Source organism: Pecten maximus, chromosome 11 (genome assembly GCF_902652985.1).
Source record: "Pecten maximus chromosome 11, xPecMax1.1, whole genome shotgun sequence".
NCBI lineage: Eukaryota > Metazoa > Mollusca > Bivalvia > Pectinida > Pectinidae > Pecten > Pecten maximus.
Window position 1 is genome coordinate 23,196,297 of NC_047025.1, and position 15,827 is coordinate 23,212,123.

A 15,827-nucleotide genomic window follows, 5' to 3' on the forward strand; every position below is an offset into this window, starting at 1 on the left:
CCCGGGCAGGCGAAAAAAATAAATGCAAATAACAAGATTATGGCTCATCCCGAGCGCTAGGTTGCGAGATCGCTAATTTCACATAGCTATAACTCTGTCAAATATTAATATATTTTCACCATTTTTTGCCATATTATTGATTAAGCTACCATCTATCCATATATAATAGGTTAAATAGTGTTTGGATATAAATAAAAGCCCGGGCGGTCAATATATATTCCCCGGGCAGTACCGGGCAGCACCGGGCAGTACCGGGCGGTGCCGGGCAGTACCGGGCAGTACCGGGCAGCACCGGGCTGTAATTAGTAGGACCGGATTTGGATGATCACGTGACTACTACAGAGAACACCCTCCCCCTGTTTTCTATCTCCTCCTAAATTTAGGGTGTAGGTTGGATTTCATTTCATACTGTGGTTTTACTTGTATGTATAATGTAAAATATTACTTGTATGTATATGTCAATTGAAATTATTGGTTTACCTGTGTGTATAATGTAAAAGCTCACTTACATTCTATGGAGCGTTTTACCCTATCTGTTTAGCTCACCTGGACCGAAGGTCTGGTGAGCTTATGTCATGGCGCGGCGTCCGTCCGTCGTCAGTCAACATTTGCTTCAAACCGCTACTTGTCAAAATGTTCTTATTGGTTTTTGACCAAATTTTGTCAGAAAAAACAAACAGATTTTGCATAAACGGTGACTCTGACCCCCAAGGGGCCAGATGGGGTGGGGTCCAATAGTGGAAATAGAGGTTATTTCAGTAAATCGCTACTTGTCGTAAAGTGATCAATGTATTTGAACCCAATTTGGTCAGAAACATCCTTGGGGGAAGGGGAATAAATTTTGCATTAATGACGATTCTGACCCTCAAGAGGCTAGAGGGACGGGTTCAAATAGTGTAAATAGAGGTAATTTCTCTAAATCGCTACTAGTCATAAAGTTATTGATGGATTTGAACCCAATTTAGTCAGAACATCATTGGGGGAAGGGGAACAGATTCTGAATTAATGACTATTCTGACCCTCAAGGGGCCAGAAGGGCGGGGCCCAATAGAGGAAAGAGGTAATTTCATTAAATCGCTACTAGTCATAAACTTATGAATGAATTTAAACCCATTTTGGTCAGAAACATCGTTGGGGTAAGAGGATAAGGTTTAGCTTAAACGGTGACTCTGTCCCCCAAGGGGCCAGAGGGACAGGGTCAATAGGGGAAATAGAGGTAATGCCTTTAAATCGCGACTAGTAATAAAGTAATACATGGATTTGAACGAAATTTAGCCTGAAAGATCATTGGGGGAAGGGGATTAGATATTGCATCAATGACGATTATGACCCCCAAGGGGCCAGAGGAGTTGGGTCAAATAGGGGAAATAGAGGTAATTTCTTTAAATCGACCTGTCATCAAGTTATCGATGGATTTGAACCCAATTTAATCGGAAACATCCTAGGGGAAGGGTATCAGATTTTGCATAATTGGTGACTCTAACTCCCAAGGGGCCAAAGGGCCGGGGCCCAATATCGGAAATAGAGGTTATACCTTTAAATCGCTACTGGTTAAAATGCCCTGTGTGGATTTGAACCAAATTTGGTTAGAAAGATCCTTGGGGGGAAGGGAAAATATTTTGCATAAGTGGTTGCTGTGATCCTCCATCATGTATAGCATCGCTGGACGTTAAGAAATTTTGATAAACACAATTCGGATGTAAGGGACTTAGTTTCTTTAAACACAATCATGTTGTAAAATCAATCCCTGAGGGCTTTGCACTGGACTATGTTATTTCTTTAAAGCAGTTCAGATCCCCACACTACGTATTAACGAATTGAACATGAACATTATTTTGACGTTTGGTCCAATCCAACCAGGCGATACAGGCCCAATGGGCCTCTTGTTTGGTTTGTGAACAGATAACTAGCATTTTAGTAAATGCTCTATTTTCGACAACCAAAGTGTTTGTTGTTGTTCTATTGCCAAAAAACATTGCAGAGTAATTGTGTGATTAACGTATTTGTTACACCATGCAAAATACGATGGTATAATACATTATATACCCCTATGTCTGTCCTTGTATAACACATTATATACATCACTGTCTGCCCTTGTATAACACATTATAACACATTATATATCCCAATGTATGTCCTTGTATAACACATTATATACCTCACTGTCTGTCCTTGTATAACACATTATATACCTCACTGTCTGTCCTTGTATAACACATTATATACCCCAATGTCTGTCCTTGTATAACACATTATATACCTCACTGTCTGTCCTTGTATAACACATTATATACCTCACGGTCTGTCCTTGTATAACACATTATATACCCCAATGTCTGTCCTTGTATAACACATTATATACCTCACTGTCTGTCCTTGTATAACACATTATATACCTCACTGTCTGTCCTTGTATAACACATTATATACCCCAATGTATGTCCTTGTATAACACATTATATACCCCAATGTCTGTCCTTGTATAACACATTATATACCTCACTGTCTGTCCTTGTATAACACATTATATACCCCAATGTCTGTCCTTGTATAACACATTATATATCCCAATGTATGTCCTTGTATAACACATTATATACCCCAATGTCTGTCCTTGTATAACACATTATATAACCCAATGTCTGTCCTTGTATAACACATTATATACCCAATGTATGTCCTTGTATAACACATTATATACCCCAATGTATGTCCTTGTATAACACATTATATACCCAATGTATGTCCTTGTATAACACATTATATACCCCAATGTCTGTCCTTGTATAACACATTATATACCCCAATGTCTGTCCTTGTATAACACATTATATACCCCAATGTCTGTCCTTGTATAACACATTATATACCCCAATGTCTGTCCTTGTATAACACATTATATAACTCACTGTCTGTCCTTGTATAACACATTATATACCCCAATGTCTGTCCTTGTATAACACATTATATACCCCAATGTCTGTCCTTGTATAACACATTATATACCCCAATGTCTGTCCTTGTATAACACATTATATACCCCTATGTCTGTCCTTGTATAACACATTATATACCTCACTGTCTGTCCTTGTATAACACATTATATACCTCACTGTCTGTCCTTGTATAACACATTATATACCTCACTGTCTGTCCTTGTATAACACATTATATACCCCAATGTCTGTCCTTGTATAACACATTATATACCCCAATGTCTGTCCTTATATAACACATTATATATCTCACTGTCTGTCCTTGTATAACACATTATATACCCCAATGTCTGTCCTTGTATAACACATTATATACCCCAATGTCTGTCCTTGTATAACACATTATAACACATTATATACCTCACTGTCTGTCCTTGTATAACACATTATATACCCCAATGTCTGTCCTTGTATAACACATTATATATCTCACTGTCTGTCCTTGTATAACACATTATATACCCCAATGTCTGTCCTTGTATAACACATTATATACCCCAATGTATGTCCTTGTATAACACATTATATACCCCAATGTCTCTCCTTGTATAACACATTATATACCTCACTGTCTGTCCTTGTATAACACATTATGTACCCCAATGTATGTCCTTGTATAACACATTATATACCCCAATGTATGTCCTTGTATAACACATTATATACCCCTATGTCTGTCCTTGTATAACACATTATATATCTCACTGTCTGTCCTTGTATAACACATTATATACCTCACTGTCTGTCCTTGTATAACACATTATATATCTCACTGTCTGTCCTTGTATAACACATTATATACCCCAATGTCTGTCCTTGTATAACACATTATATATCTCACTGTCTGTCCTTGTATAACACATTATATACCTCACTGTCTGTCCTTGTATAACACATTATATACCTCACTGTCTGTCCTTGTATAACACATTATATACCCCAATGTCTGTCCTTGTATAACACATTATATACCCCAATGTCTGTCCTTGTATAACACATTATATACCCCAATGTCTGTCCTTGTATAACACATTATATACCTCACTGTCTGTCCTTGTATAACACATTATATACCCCAATGTCTGTCCTTGTATAACACATTATATACCCCAATGTCTGTCCTTGTATAACACATTATATACCCCAATGTCTGTCCTTGTATAACACATTATATACCCCAATGTCTGTCCTTGTATAACACATTATATACCCCAATGTCTGTCCTTGTATAACACATTATATACCTCACTGTCTGTCCTTGTATAACACATTATATACCTCACTGTCTGTCCTTGTATAACACATTATATACCCCAATGTCTGTCCTTGTATAACACATTATATACCCCAATGTCTGTCCTTGTATAACACATTATATACCCCAATGTCTGTCCTTGTATAACACATTATATACCTCACTGTCTGTCCTTGTATAACACATTATATACCCCAATGTCTGTCCTTGTATAACACATTATATACCTCACTGTCTGTCCTTGTATAACACATTATATACCTCACTGTCTGTCCTTGTATAACACATTATATACCTCAATGTCTGTCCTTGTATAACACATTATATACCCCAATGTCTGTCCTTGTATAACACATTATATACCTCACTGTCTGTCCTTGTATAACACATTATATACCCCAATGTCTGTCCTTGTATAACACATTATATACCTCACTGTCTGTCCTTGTATAACACATTATATACCCCAATGTCTGTCCTTGTATAACACATTATATACCCCAATGTCTGTCCTTGTATAACACATTATATACCCAATGTCTGTCCTTGTATAACACATTATATACCCAATGTCTGTCCTTGTATAACACATTATATACCTCACTGTCTGTCCTTGTATAACACATTATATACCCCAATGTCTGTCCTTGTATAACACATTATATACCTCACTGTCTGTCCTTGTATAACACATTATATACCCCAATGTCTGTCCTTGTATAACACATTATATACCCCAATGTCTGTCCTTGTATAACACATTATATACCCCAATGTCTGTCCTTGTATAACACATTATATACCTCACTGTCTGTCCTTGTATAACACATTATATACCCCAATGTCTGTCCTTGTATAACACATTATATTTAAGCATTGAACTGTTACCAAATGGTAGTATACAGTCGATATGAATATAATTTGGGTGACAGATAAATAGAATGTCGCCCGTTAGGAACTAATGTATCTAAGATAAGTTAGATATATGGAACTTTCATGTATGTGTATGCTCATGTATCGGTACATATAGAGTAGGTGTCTGATTTCTCATGTAGACCTGTACATGCCAACTATTAGTCATACTAGATACATATATCATCCGCTACATTATCAACATAAGGTGCTTTATTTTCCCTAATAAAGTAAACATCTACGTATTCACTACTATAGCCAAGTATTCAACATTTGTTTATTTTTGTTAATGAACAAGTCATTAATCAGTAAGTTAGTATTTACTTCATTCTTAGATGTCAAACATAATGGGAAATGTTTCCATTATGCACCAAAGCTATGATGTAGATATAAGTATTGATTGATTACAATACGACATGGACACATGGGAATTCACACTATTGCTAAATTCTGATGCAAAAATAGTTATGGTTATAGTGTACGAAAAGTACTTGTTATATAATCATCTTAGCTCATAATCTCGATCTTTATATTAAACTCAACGTCTGTTCCAAAATGTTCACATACAGACTAATCATTATCGTGTTAAATCTATATATACACGACAACTATACAATTACGTAATTATAAACAGTGTTATATGGTATACTAATATGTATTCACCTATGTGTCCATGACAGATTTTGTTTAAGTTCCTTGTGTAAATAGTATAATATATTACATAGCAGTATATACTGAATATTAGAATTGCCTACATGTATATATGTGAACTACGAATACTGGTGTGTATGTAAGAGTTTAAATATAGAATTGATGACATGTAAGACAACTTTGTAATATTGATATAATCATGGTGTTTTTCAACTTAATAATATCCTTTTTAGCCCTATAAGTCTTATTATCTACAAACCCGTTCAAATTTCAATATTTCAAAACATTCTTATCATATCTACTCTCTAATGATCTTTATTTTCCCTATCACCTCTTTCTCTATGCTAAGTTCTACCTCTCTACTTCTAGTCTTCCTTCTAACTTCTCATACCTATACTTGGAATGTTCCACTGTTGTTCTCCCCTGACCCCTATGACCTCTTTAGTTCCCGGATTGCTGAGTGTGTGCCCGTGTTAGTGTTCACATGTGTATTTTACAGACCTGGTCGTCGCTCGATTATAATGTTTGTATTCGATGACAATGGGTAACGATTTAGTGTCTTATAGAGTGGCGATCGGATGTTTTTACCTATGCACGCACGGTGCCCTTTCACGGAAACAGTTCATTTTTTATTTTAACCTCCTAAAATTATTAAACAGGTTCATGGCATGTACAAAGTATATTGTATTCAACCTAGGTTACGTCGTTCATCTGATTTTATCTTGTCTTATCGATAACTCGAGCTTTTTCCTAGTGATACAATTACTTCTTTTATGCTGTAATGACGTTCACCCAAACCCAGGCCCTACGAGCCATTCTAAAGATATTTCTATTTTTCATCCCCCCCCCCCCCCCCCCCCTGTCTGTCCTTGTATAACACATTATATACCCCAATGTCTGTCCTTGTATAACACATTATATACCCCAATGTCTGTCCTTGTATAACACATTATATACCTCACTGTCTGTCCTTGTATAACACATTATATACCCCAATGTCTGTCCTTGTATAACACATTATATACCTCACTGTCTGTCCTTGTATAACACATTATATACCTCACGGTCTGTCCTTGTATAACACATTATATACCTCACTGTCTGTCCTTGTATAACACATTATGTACCCCAATGTCTGTCCTTGTATAACACATTATAACACATTATATACCCCAATGTCTGTCCTTGTATAACACATTATATACCTCACTGTCTGTCCTTGTATAACACATTATATACCCCAATGTCTGTCCTTGTATAACACATTATATACCTCACTGTCTGTCCTTGTATAACACATTATGTACCCCAATGTCTGTCCTTGTATAACACATTATATACCCCAATGTCTGTCCTTGTATAACACATTATATACCTCACTGTCTGTCCTTGTATAACACATTATATACCCCAATGTCTGTCCTTGTATAACACATTATATACCCCAATGTCTGTCCTTGTATAACACATTATATACTTCACTGTCTGTCCTTGTATAACACATTATATACCCCTATGTCTGTCCTTGTATAACACATTATATACCCCAATGTCTGTCTTTGTATAACACATTATATACCCCAATGTCTGTCCTTGTATAACACATTATATACCTCACTGTCTGTCCTTGTATAACACATTATATACCTCACTGTCTGTCCTTGTATAACACATTATATACCTCACTGTCTGTCCTTGTATAACACATTATATACCTCACTGTCTGTCCTTGTATAACACATTATATACCTCACTGTCTGTCCTTGTATAACACATTATATACCTCACTGTCTGTCCTTATATAACACATTATATATCCCAATGTCTGTCCTTGTATAACACATTATATACCCCAATGTCTGTCCTTGTATAACACATTATATACCCCAATGTATGTCCTTGTATAACACATTATATACCCCAATGTCTGTCCTTGTATAACACATTATATACCTCACTGTCTGTCCTTGTATAACACATTATATACCTCACTGTCTGTCCTTGTATAACACATTATATACCTCACGGTCTGTCCTTGTATAACACATTATATACCCCAATGTCTGTCCTTGTATAACACATTATATAACCCAATGTCTGTCCTTGTATAACACATTATACACCTCACTGTCTGTCCTTGTATAACACATTATATACCCCAATGTCTGTCCTTGTATAACACATTATATACCCCAATGTCTGTCCTTGTATAACACATTATATACCTCACTGTCTGTCCTTGTATAACACATTATATACCCCAATGTCTGTCCTTGTATAACACATTATATACCTCACTGTCTGTCCTTGTATAACACATTATATACCTCACTGTCTGTCCTTGTATAACACATTATATACCCCTATGTCTGTCCTTGTATAACACATTATATACCCCAATGTCTGTCTTGTATAACACATTATATACCCCAATGTCTGTCCTTGTATAACACATTATATACCTCACTGTCTGTCCTTGTATAACACATTATATACCCCAATGTCTGTCCTTGTATAACACATGATATACCTCACTGTCTGTCCTTGTATAACACATTATATACCCCAATGTCTGTCCTTGTATAACACATTATAACACATGATATACCTCACGGTCTGTCCTTGTATAACACATTATATACCCCAATGTCTGTCCTTGTATAACACATTATATATCCCAATCACTGTTTTAAGTTCTTTATCAAATAGCATCATGATTAATAAATGTTTGCTTTAGTATTTCTTTTCAACCTTTATCTGTTTTCAGATCGACAATAACAGGCAGATATGGCTCTGGATCTACTGATGTTAGTCTATGGTGAGTAAACACACTACCATTTCCGTGAGTGGAAGTAAATAATGCTCGTCGTCCGTCCTTCCGTCCGTCCGTCCCTTTGTTTGACCGTCCAGCCGGCTGGTCGTCGATCCATTCTACCTATGTTTCCGCATACACTCAATCTTCCGGATGAAGATATCCTTGTACTAGAATTTGTTCATCTAAATGTTTTATCCGAATAGACACAAAGGAACGAATGTGTCCCGTTTTATCGAAGTCGCGAGCTCCCGGGTTGTATCAAGATAGGCGAACATTGATATATATTTTTGTGATTTGCAGTGCATATGTGTGTCGTGTAACATTTAGCTTGATGCTGAAGGTAATGCGATAAGCAATATTGACTGTAACATATACGGTAAATTTGCCATTAGATTTCAGTCATGGAATAGACACAAACAAAATCGAGGATGTGTAAACATGGACGAATAACACTATCTCAGGTATTCAGATATAAATATTATACAATTTTGTACATAAATCACCCTCTCTCAAAATGAATGGACACTCTTTAAAATCTTACTTTAAATTACATTTAAATAATAAAATACGTCATAACATCTTCTTATTAGATATCACTGAATCGTCTCTGTATTAGAATCCAGTCTTACATACGACATACTCTTAATTCACAGTACGTTATTCACTAATGTTTGTATACAATTGCTTTTAATCCAAAGTTATAATATAAAGCTTGACAGCAGGAAGCTTATATATGTGAGTTGTACGTAAGATATAATCAGTTTTCAGTATAGTATAGTTTATTCAACTTGAAGCCTTACGGCTCATAAGTATAACATAGAAGCATCAACATACACATATATACAATACGTAACTAATTGTTATAGAGGATGAACAAAACAGTAGGCGTAACTGGTGAAAAACATCCATAAACATTGATTTTAACAACAAAAGCACAATTTGTCAGAGTAGTCATGGGGTGGACAAAACAATAAGCATAACTGGAGACGAGTACCTTAAGTCATTAATAAAAAGTAAATAATACAGTTTATAAGAGTAGATAGATAGTAGTTACCAAACAATAGGTATAACTAATATAAGTATCTAGGATTTTTCAAATGCAAATATATACTTTGTGAGAATAATTAGATGATGAACAAACAATATATATAAATAGATATAAATAGAGATAAGTAACTAGCATCGTTAATTCAACACTAAATACAAAGTGTACATAATTTAGATGAATAGTTAGGGTATGAACAAAAAATAGGTATAGCTGGAGATAAACACGTACAATACGATATTGATCTATACTAAAGGTTGGAATCTCGACCGTAGTAAACAGCTTGATTGTAAATATTTTCCAAGATTACATAACTCTTTTTTATTGTGAACAGAAAGCAATTAGACAAGTTTAAAAGAAGACGGGTGATTCCAATAATATTTTTTAATGAATCTTTTTCGAATATTAACATATAGTGGACAAATAAGGATGAAATGGAATTCGTCCTCTACTTGGTTCTGGTTGCAATAACGACCTAACCTATTTGACCTTGGAATATTACGATACCGGCCTTCTTCTATATAAAGCTTATGCGATGAAAGTCTTAATTTCGAAATAAGTTTACGATACGGATCAGGAATAGATTTTGTTAGATAGAATTGCAGTGTGAAGGTGTCAACAATATATTTATACAGATAACATTTAGAAGATCTTTCAATAAATTCATTTCTTGCTTGAATAAAAGCATCAAACTCTGCTTAAAGCAATGTAAAAATACCTTTTCATTATCAACATAATGAGTTAACCAGACACTACCGAAACCAGAAGACAATAATATTTTTTTAACTTGGCAACGCCAATTACAATTTCTGTGGTTGCAATCCTCCATCTCTTCATAAACCGACTTAAGAACAATATTCTCACATTTGATCAATTTCAGCCAATATTTTATTATTCGACATTTCCTGACGATATGCAACGGCAAACGTCCTAATTCCGAATATATCATGAAGGAAGGCGTACTTGTCTTAACAACAAGGATCTTTCTCAAAAAATCAACATGAACCTTTTCTACTTTGTCTGCAACATGGAAACCCCATGTTTCGCAACCATAATTGAGAATAGAGGAGACGTAAACATCAAAAACGTTCAATTTAGATTCTACATTAAGAGATAAATTATTACAAATTTTCAACACATTATACATACATTTACGGCCTTGTTCTGCAATAACACCTTGGGTTTTTGTGAACTTACCATTAAAGTTAGATACTATACCTAGGTAGTTAAAACGATCAACAATCTCTATTTCATTTCCATTAAAGTAAAAAATTTCGACAACTCGCAATCTACCCCTATTACGAAATACAAAAAAATTTGTTTTATCAGTATTGACTGTTAATTGCCAATTGTCACTATATTGTTTTAAGGAATCATTTCCATTAAAGTAAAAATTTTCGACAACTCGCAATCTACCCCTATTACGAAATACAAAAAATTGTGTTTTATCAGTATTGACTGTTAATTGCCAATTGTCACTATATTGTTTTAAGGAATCTAACATTTTTTGTAAGCCAGAAGCAGTTTCTGAGAAAAGGACAGTGTCATCTGCATACATAAGAAGAAAAAGTGAAACATCTCTTAAAAACAAAGCGTCACAGGAGGAATTAATTAGTTCATTTTCGAATTCATTAACATACATAGAGTAAAGAAAGGGAGACATCCCCTCTCCTTGCATCAAACCTCGGGAGCAAGAGAAAAAATCAGACATTTCAGACTTAAATCTAACACATGATTTCAGACCTTTATATAAAGACTTCAAAACATTTAATACTTTCCCTCAGTACAACTTTATCTAATGTGAAACATTTTGAACCATGCAGCTGTCTACTGAATCTCAATTGACATTAACTGATATTGTGGCTTAGAATTGATTCTAAGGATAGAAAATGAAATATGTACTGCAAATATAAATTTTGTTTACTCGCGAATGCTAGAATATACAAGGCGGTTATCTTATAATTAAATACAGTGATTCCAGAAGTCATTGTTATACATGTATTATGTAGACAATACATATTGTGAGGTCATCTGAATATAAGATTGTTCTAGGATATGATGATGACTACAAAGGAATAAAATTCTATAAAATGTAAAAGTTTATGGTCTGAATCGAAGAGCGAACTGTTGAGAATTGACAGGTGTTGGGTAACACCAGAAAGAACAGACAAGGGTTGATATAATTTTTAGTTATCTGGTGAGGTCAATTTGGTAAGATACACCTAAGTGTGAGTATCATGGTGCGAGAGCTGGATCCAGGTACTGCTCATAAGTAATGGATTAAGTCGTACGTGTAACAACCCAACAAGCCAGTGGCTCCGTCACAATCCAGAAATACAAAAGACATAAGATATTAGCATAATACAAATTTAGAGAAAATAGATGAGTGAGGAAAGAAATGTCAAAATATCGATAGGTGCGTTATTCCCTTATTCAATTAATTTGCTGATTTTCAATATTAGATTCAAAAGGAGAAGTAAAGTGCATATCTTAATTCCGAAATTTGTCACTATTCAATATATACAGGTTAGGGAAAACCTTGGGGAGTAATGTCCGCCAACAATACCTACATGTACCACCTGTACTCTGAACATATATACCAATAACAACGACGACTAGGTAGACGAGTGACGCTTAACGAAACCTTGCCATTTTACTGTATTACCTTCCTCATCTCTTCAATCCCAGTTGTCCAATTAAGGTTTAGAAATTAATTATTAAACTCTTCTTTTCAGGTATTGTTCTATTCACCGACTGTTCTACTAAACCTGTACCAGACGGTCGAGATGCCCTAAAGAAAGAGTCCGGTATAGTGGGCGACCCCACATCGACTATCCAGTCATACCATGTCGGGTACGAAAACAGCACAACAATCCATTGTACACTTGAGGAGATTTGTCACTGCCATGAGTCAAACGACAGTCTAGTGGCGGATTGTTCACATTTGAATATTGAATACCTTCCACATTTTCACCCAAACGTCACGGCCATCCATATCCAGGGTAATAGAATCAGGAACTTTTCCGGAGAAGGGGTTCCGAAAACAGTTACATATCTGGACCTTTCAAGAAACGAGATGGACACGTTTATCGGATTTCCTTTTAGGGATTTGAAGCAATTAAAATATTTAGATTTAAGTTATAATACATTGCAGTACACTAACGATATTTATTCTGAAAATATATTTCTGGGATTAAGTGATTTGAGATATTTGAACTTAAAACATAACAACATCGATTTTTTTACACTACCGAATATACATTTTCCCGTCGGTATTTCGAAGCTAAATATGCTTGAAACACTGCGTTTAGATGGGGTAGATTTATTGGGATTTGAGGAACAGTTTTTAAAGTTAACTAAATTGAGAATACTTGATTTGTCTGGAACTAATGGAGTTTGTCATTTGGGGATATTGAAATTTGATTTCTTCCAGAATGTGTCCAATATCGAAATATTAGATATTTCAAACTGTAAAATTCATAAAATCGACATGGGAATATTTCATGCTTTGACAAATCTTCATTCGCTGAACATATCTGTTAACGAATGTCTGACGTTTCGAGTTCTAGCAAACGTTACAAATGATTTACAATATACGGCAATTCGTATATTAGACATCAGTCGCTTACACTGTACTTTCGGGCCTAGTACAATTATACACAGAGATGACGTCATGCATCTCAAAAACACCAACTTGACGCATGTATACATGGAGAGTAATCGTTTGGCAACTCTTGATATTGGCGTGGTAGGAGTACTCCCAAAAACTCTAGAATTAATTTCCGTAAAAGATAATAGCATGACATTTGGCCTGTATGAAACTGAGTTTTTGTCAGCTTTGTCAAACATCAAGGTATTACACGCTGAGAATCAAAAGAATTCTCACAATTTGGAATCTGGTAGTAGTGACTGTAACGATTGGCGTGCCCCAGCCTCGTCACATAGCACAGTGTCATTCGACAAATCTACTGAATTACTCGAATGTAACAGGAATCCATTGTTAAAATTGTCCCATAACAGCAAAATTATCACCAAGATATTCATACCGCCTTCACTGACAGAAGTGTACTACAGTAATAATGCATTTAGCTTTGAAGTGGGTTTATTGGACTTCCGGGAAAATAACCTCACAATGGTAGACGTTAGTCATAATTTATTACACTCATTGAAAGGGCCCATTTTATCTGTACCACATATTAAACATATAGATTTGTCATATAACTATTGTACATATATTTCTGATAACTTCTTCATGTTCCAAACTACCTTAGACACGCTCTTACTTCAACACAATTTACTAGGGTTTATACTCTACAAAGATGTCAATGGTGAAATATTTAAGAGCCTTAAGAGTTTAAAAACTCTTGACCTTTCAGCCAATCATATACACGCAATACCAGCTCTGCTTCTAAAGAATCAATATGAACTTGAGATGCTAAACTTAAGCGTCAACGCCCTAACAGAGTTTAGTCTAGATTTGTCGCAAATGAAGCATTTAAAATATCTTGATCTTCGGCATAATGATCTGAGGATGCTCAAACGGAATCAACGAGAGCAGATTGATAGTATCCGCGACACGAATTTGATTCTTAATTTGGAAGGCAATCGCATGGATTGTTCATGTGAGGCACTCGAGTTTCTGAAATGGCTTGGCCGTAACAAAGATATGTTTGAACATTATCATACATATAAATGCGCCTTCTCAAATGGAACTGAAATAACGTTTTCAAATTTAGATGAAACCTTACTAGAAATAAGTAAGTCGTGTGACAGTTATATCGGTATCATAGCAGTGTTTGGGTCAATGATCCTGTTGTCGTTGTCCTTGGTCATTTCCGGTATCGTCTACCGCTACAGGTGGAAACTACGTTACCTGTATTACATGGTGAAGATACGATACAGAGGATATACACCTGTCGCTAATGCAGACGACAACGATGATTATATATATGATGCATTTGTATCATATTGTTCAGATGATTATCAGTTTGTACGAGAGGAAGTGATCACTCATCTAGAGGAAGAACAAGGATTAAGATTGTGTCTTCATCAACGGGACTTTCTACCAGGAAAGGACATCGCCGAGAACATTACTGACGCAATCCATCAAAGTCGAAAAAGCGTGGTTTTACTGTCTCGGAATTATCTTAATTCCTACTGGTGCATGTACGAATTCAATATGGCTCGAATGGAGAGTATTTATTCCAGGGGATGCGAATCCGTTCTGTTGATAGTTTTCTATGAGCACATTCCGGCACGGGAGTTACCTTTAAGGTTGATGGACTTGATAGAAAGCAAATCTTACATCGATTATCCTCATAATGACGATCATGGCAAAGTTGTATTTTGGGACACACTGGCAACATCCATCTCTTTGTACTCAACAACTACGGTGTAAATGAGTTCGATCAAACGCTTCATTCAGTCATCAACGCCATGCTTTGTGCCTACTTTAATCCACTAACCAGAAACTTCGGCGTGTAGTCGTTCGAAGGGAATATCAGCAAGAGATAGTAATGAATAACTGATTTGATATCATCGTTCCTTACGTTTACATTTTTAGTAATTCTAATACCTGAATACAATTTGGGTGACAGATAAATAGAATGTCGCCAAGGGCGACATGAAATATTTATCTGTCACCCAAATTGTATTCATATCGACTGTATACTACCATTTGGTAACAGTTCAATGATTATATTTACATTCATATATGTTTTTTATTTACTGTAAGTTATGACACGTTTTTTGCCGCTTACCCTATCACTGACGTCATCACGTTCAAATACCAGAACAGCCGAAATTTCCAGGAGGAATAATATAGTCCCGCATGACGTTATTAAAAGCAAACACATAAAATGTTTTTTGCACAAATTTGGCTTTATTTTATATTTCATATATATATATATATATATATATACGTTTGTAGGTATCGTCAAATTGTTCAAAATTCCATAATTTCTTATTCTGTTTAAAATCGAAACCGTTTCTCTGCGCAAAGATATTCGGTTAACATTTAGAAGTGATGCGGCGTTGAACGGGCATTGCACAGGACAGACGCGATTCCTCGGCAACACTGATGTTTCAGAAGTATATCAGCTCTTAAATTCTAAACAAAAGTCGACTTGACATTAGGTGGAAAACAATTCCAAC

General features: G+C 35.4%; 1 protein-coding gene across 1 annotated transcript; it reads left to right on the plus strand.

The window, feature by feature from the left end:
* The first annotated feature begins 8,554 nt into the window (after positions 1-8,554).
* On the plus strand, positions 8,555-15,264 carry LOC117337472 (toll-like receptor 4). The gene is made up of 2 exons (XM_033898468.1): positions 8,555-8,632; positions 12,410-15,264. The coding sequence occupies exons 1-2, from the start codon at positions 8,602-8,604 to the stop codon at positions 15,070-15,072; spliced, it is 2,694 nt and encodes an 897-aa protein (XP_033754359.1). The 5' UTR covers positions 8,555-8,601; the 3' UTR covers positions 15,073-15,264.
* Positions 15,265-15,827: the final 563 nt, after the last annotated feature.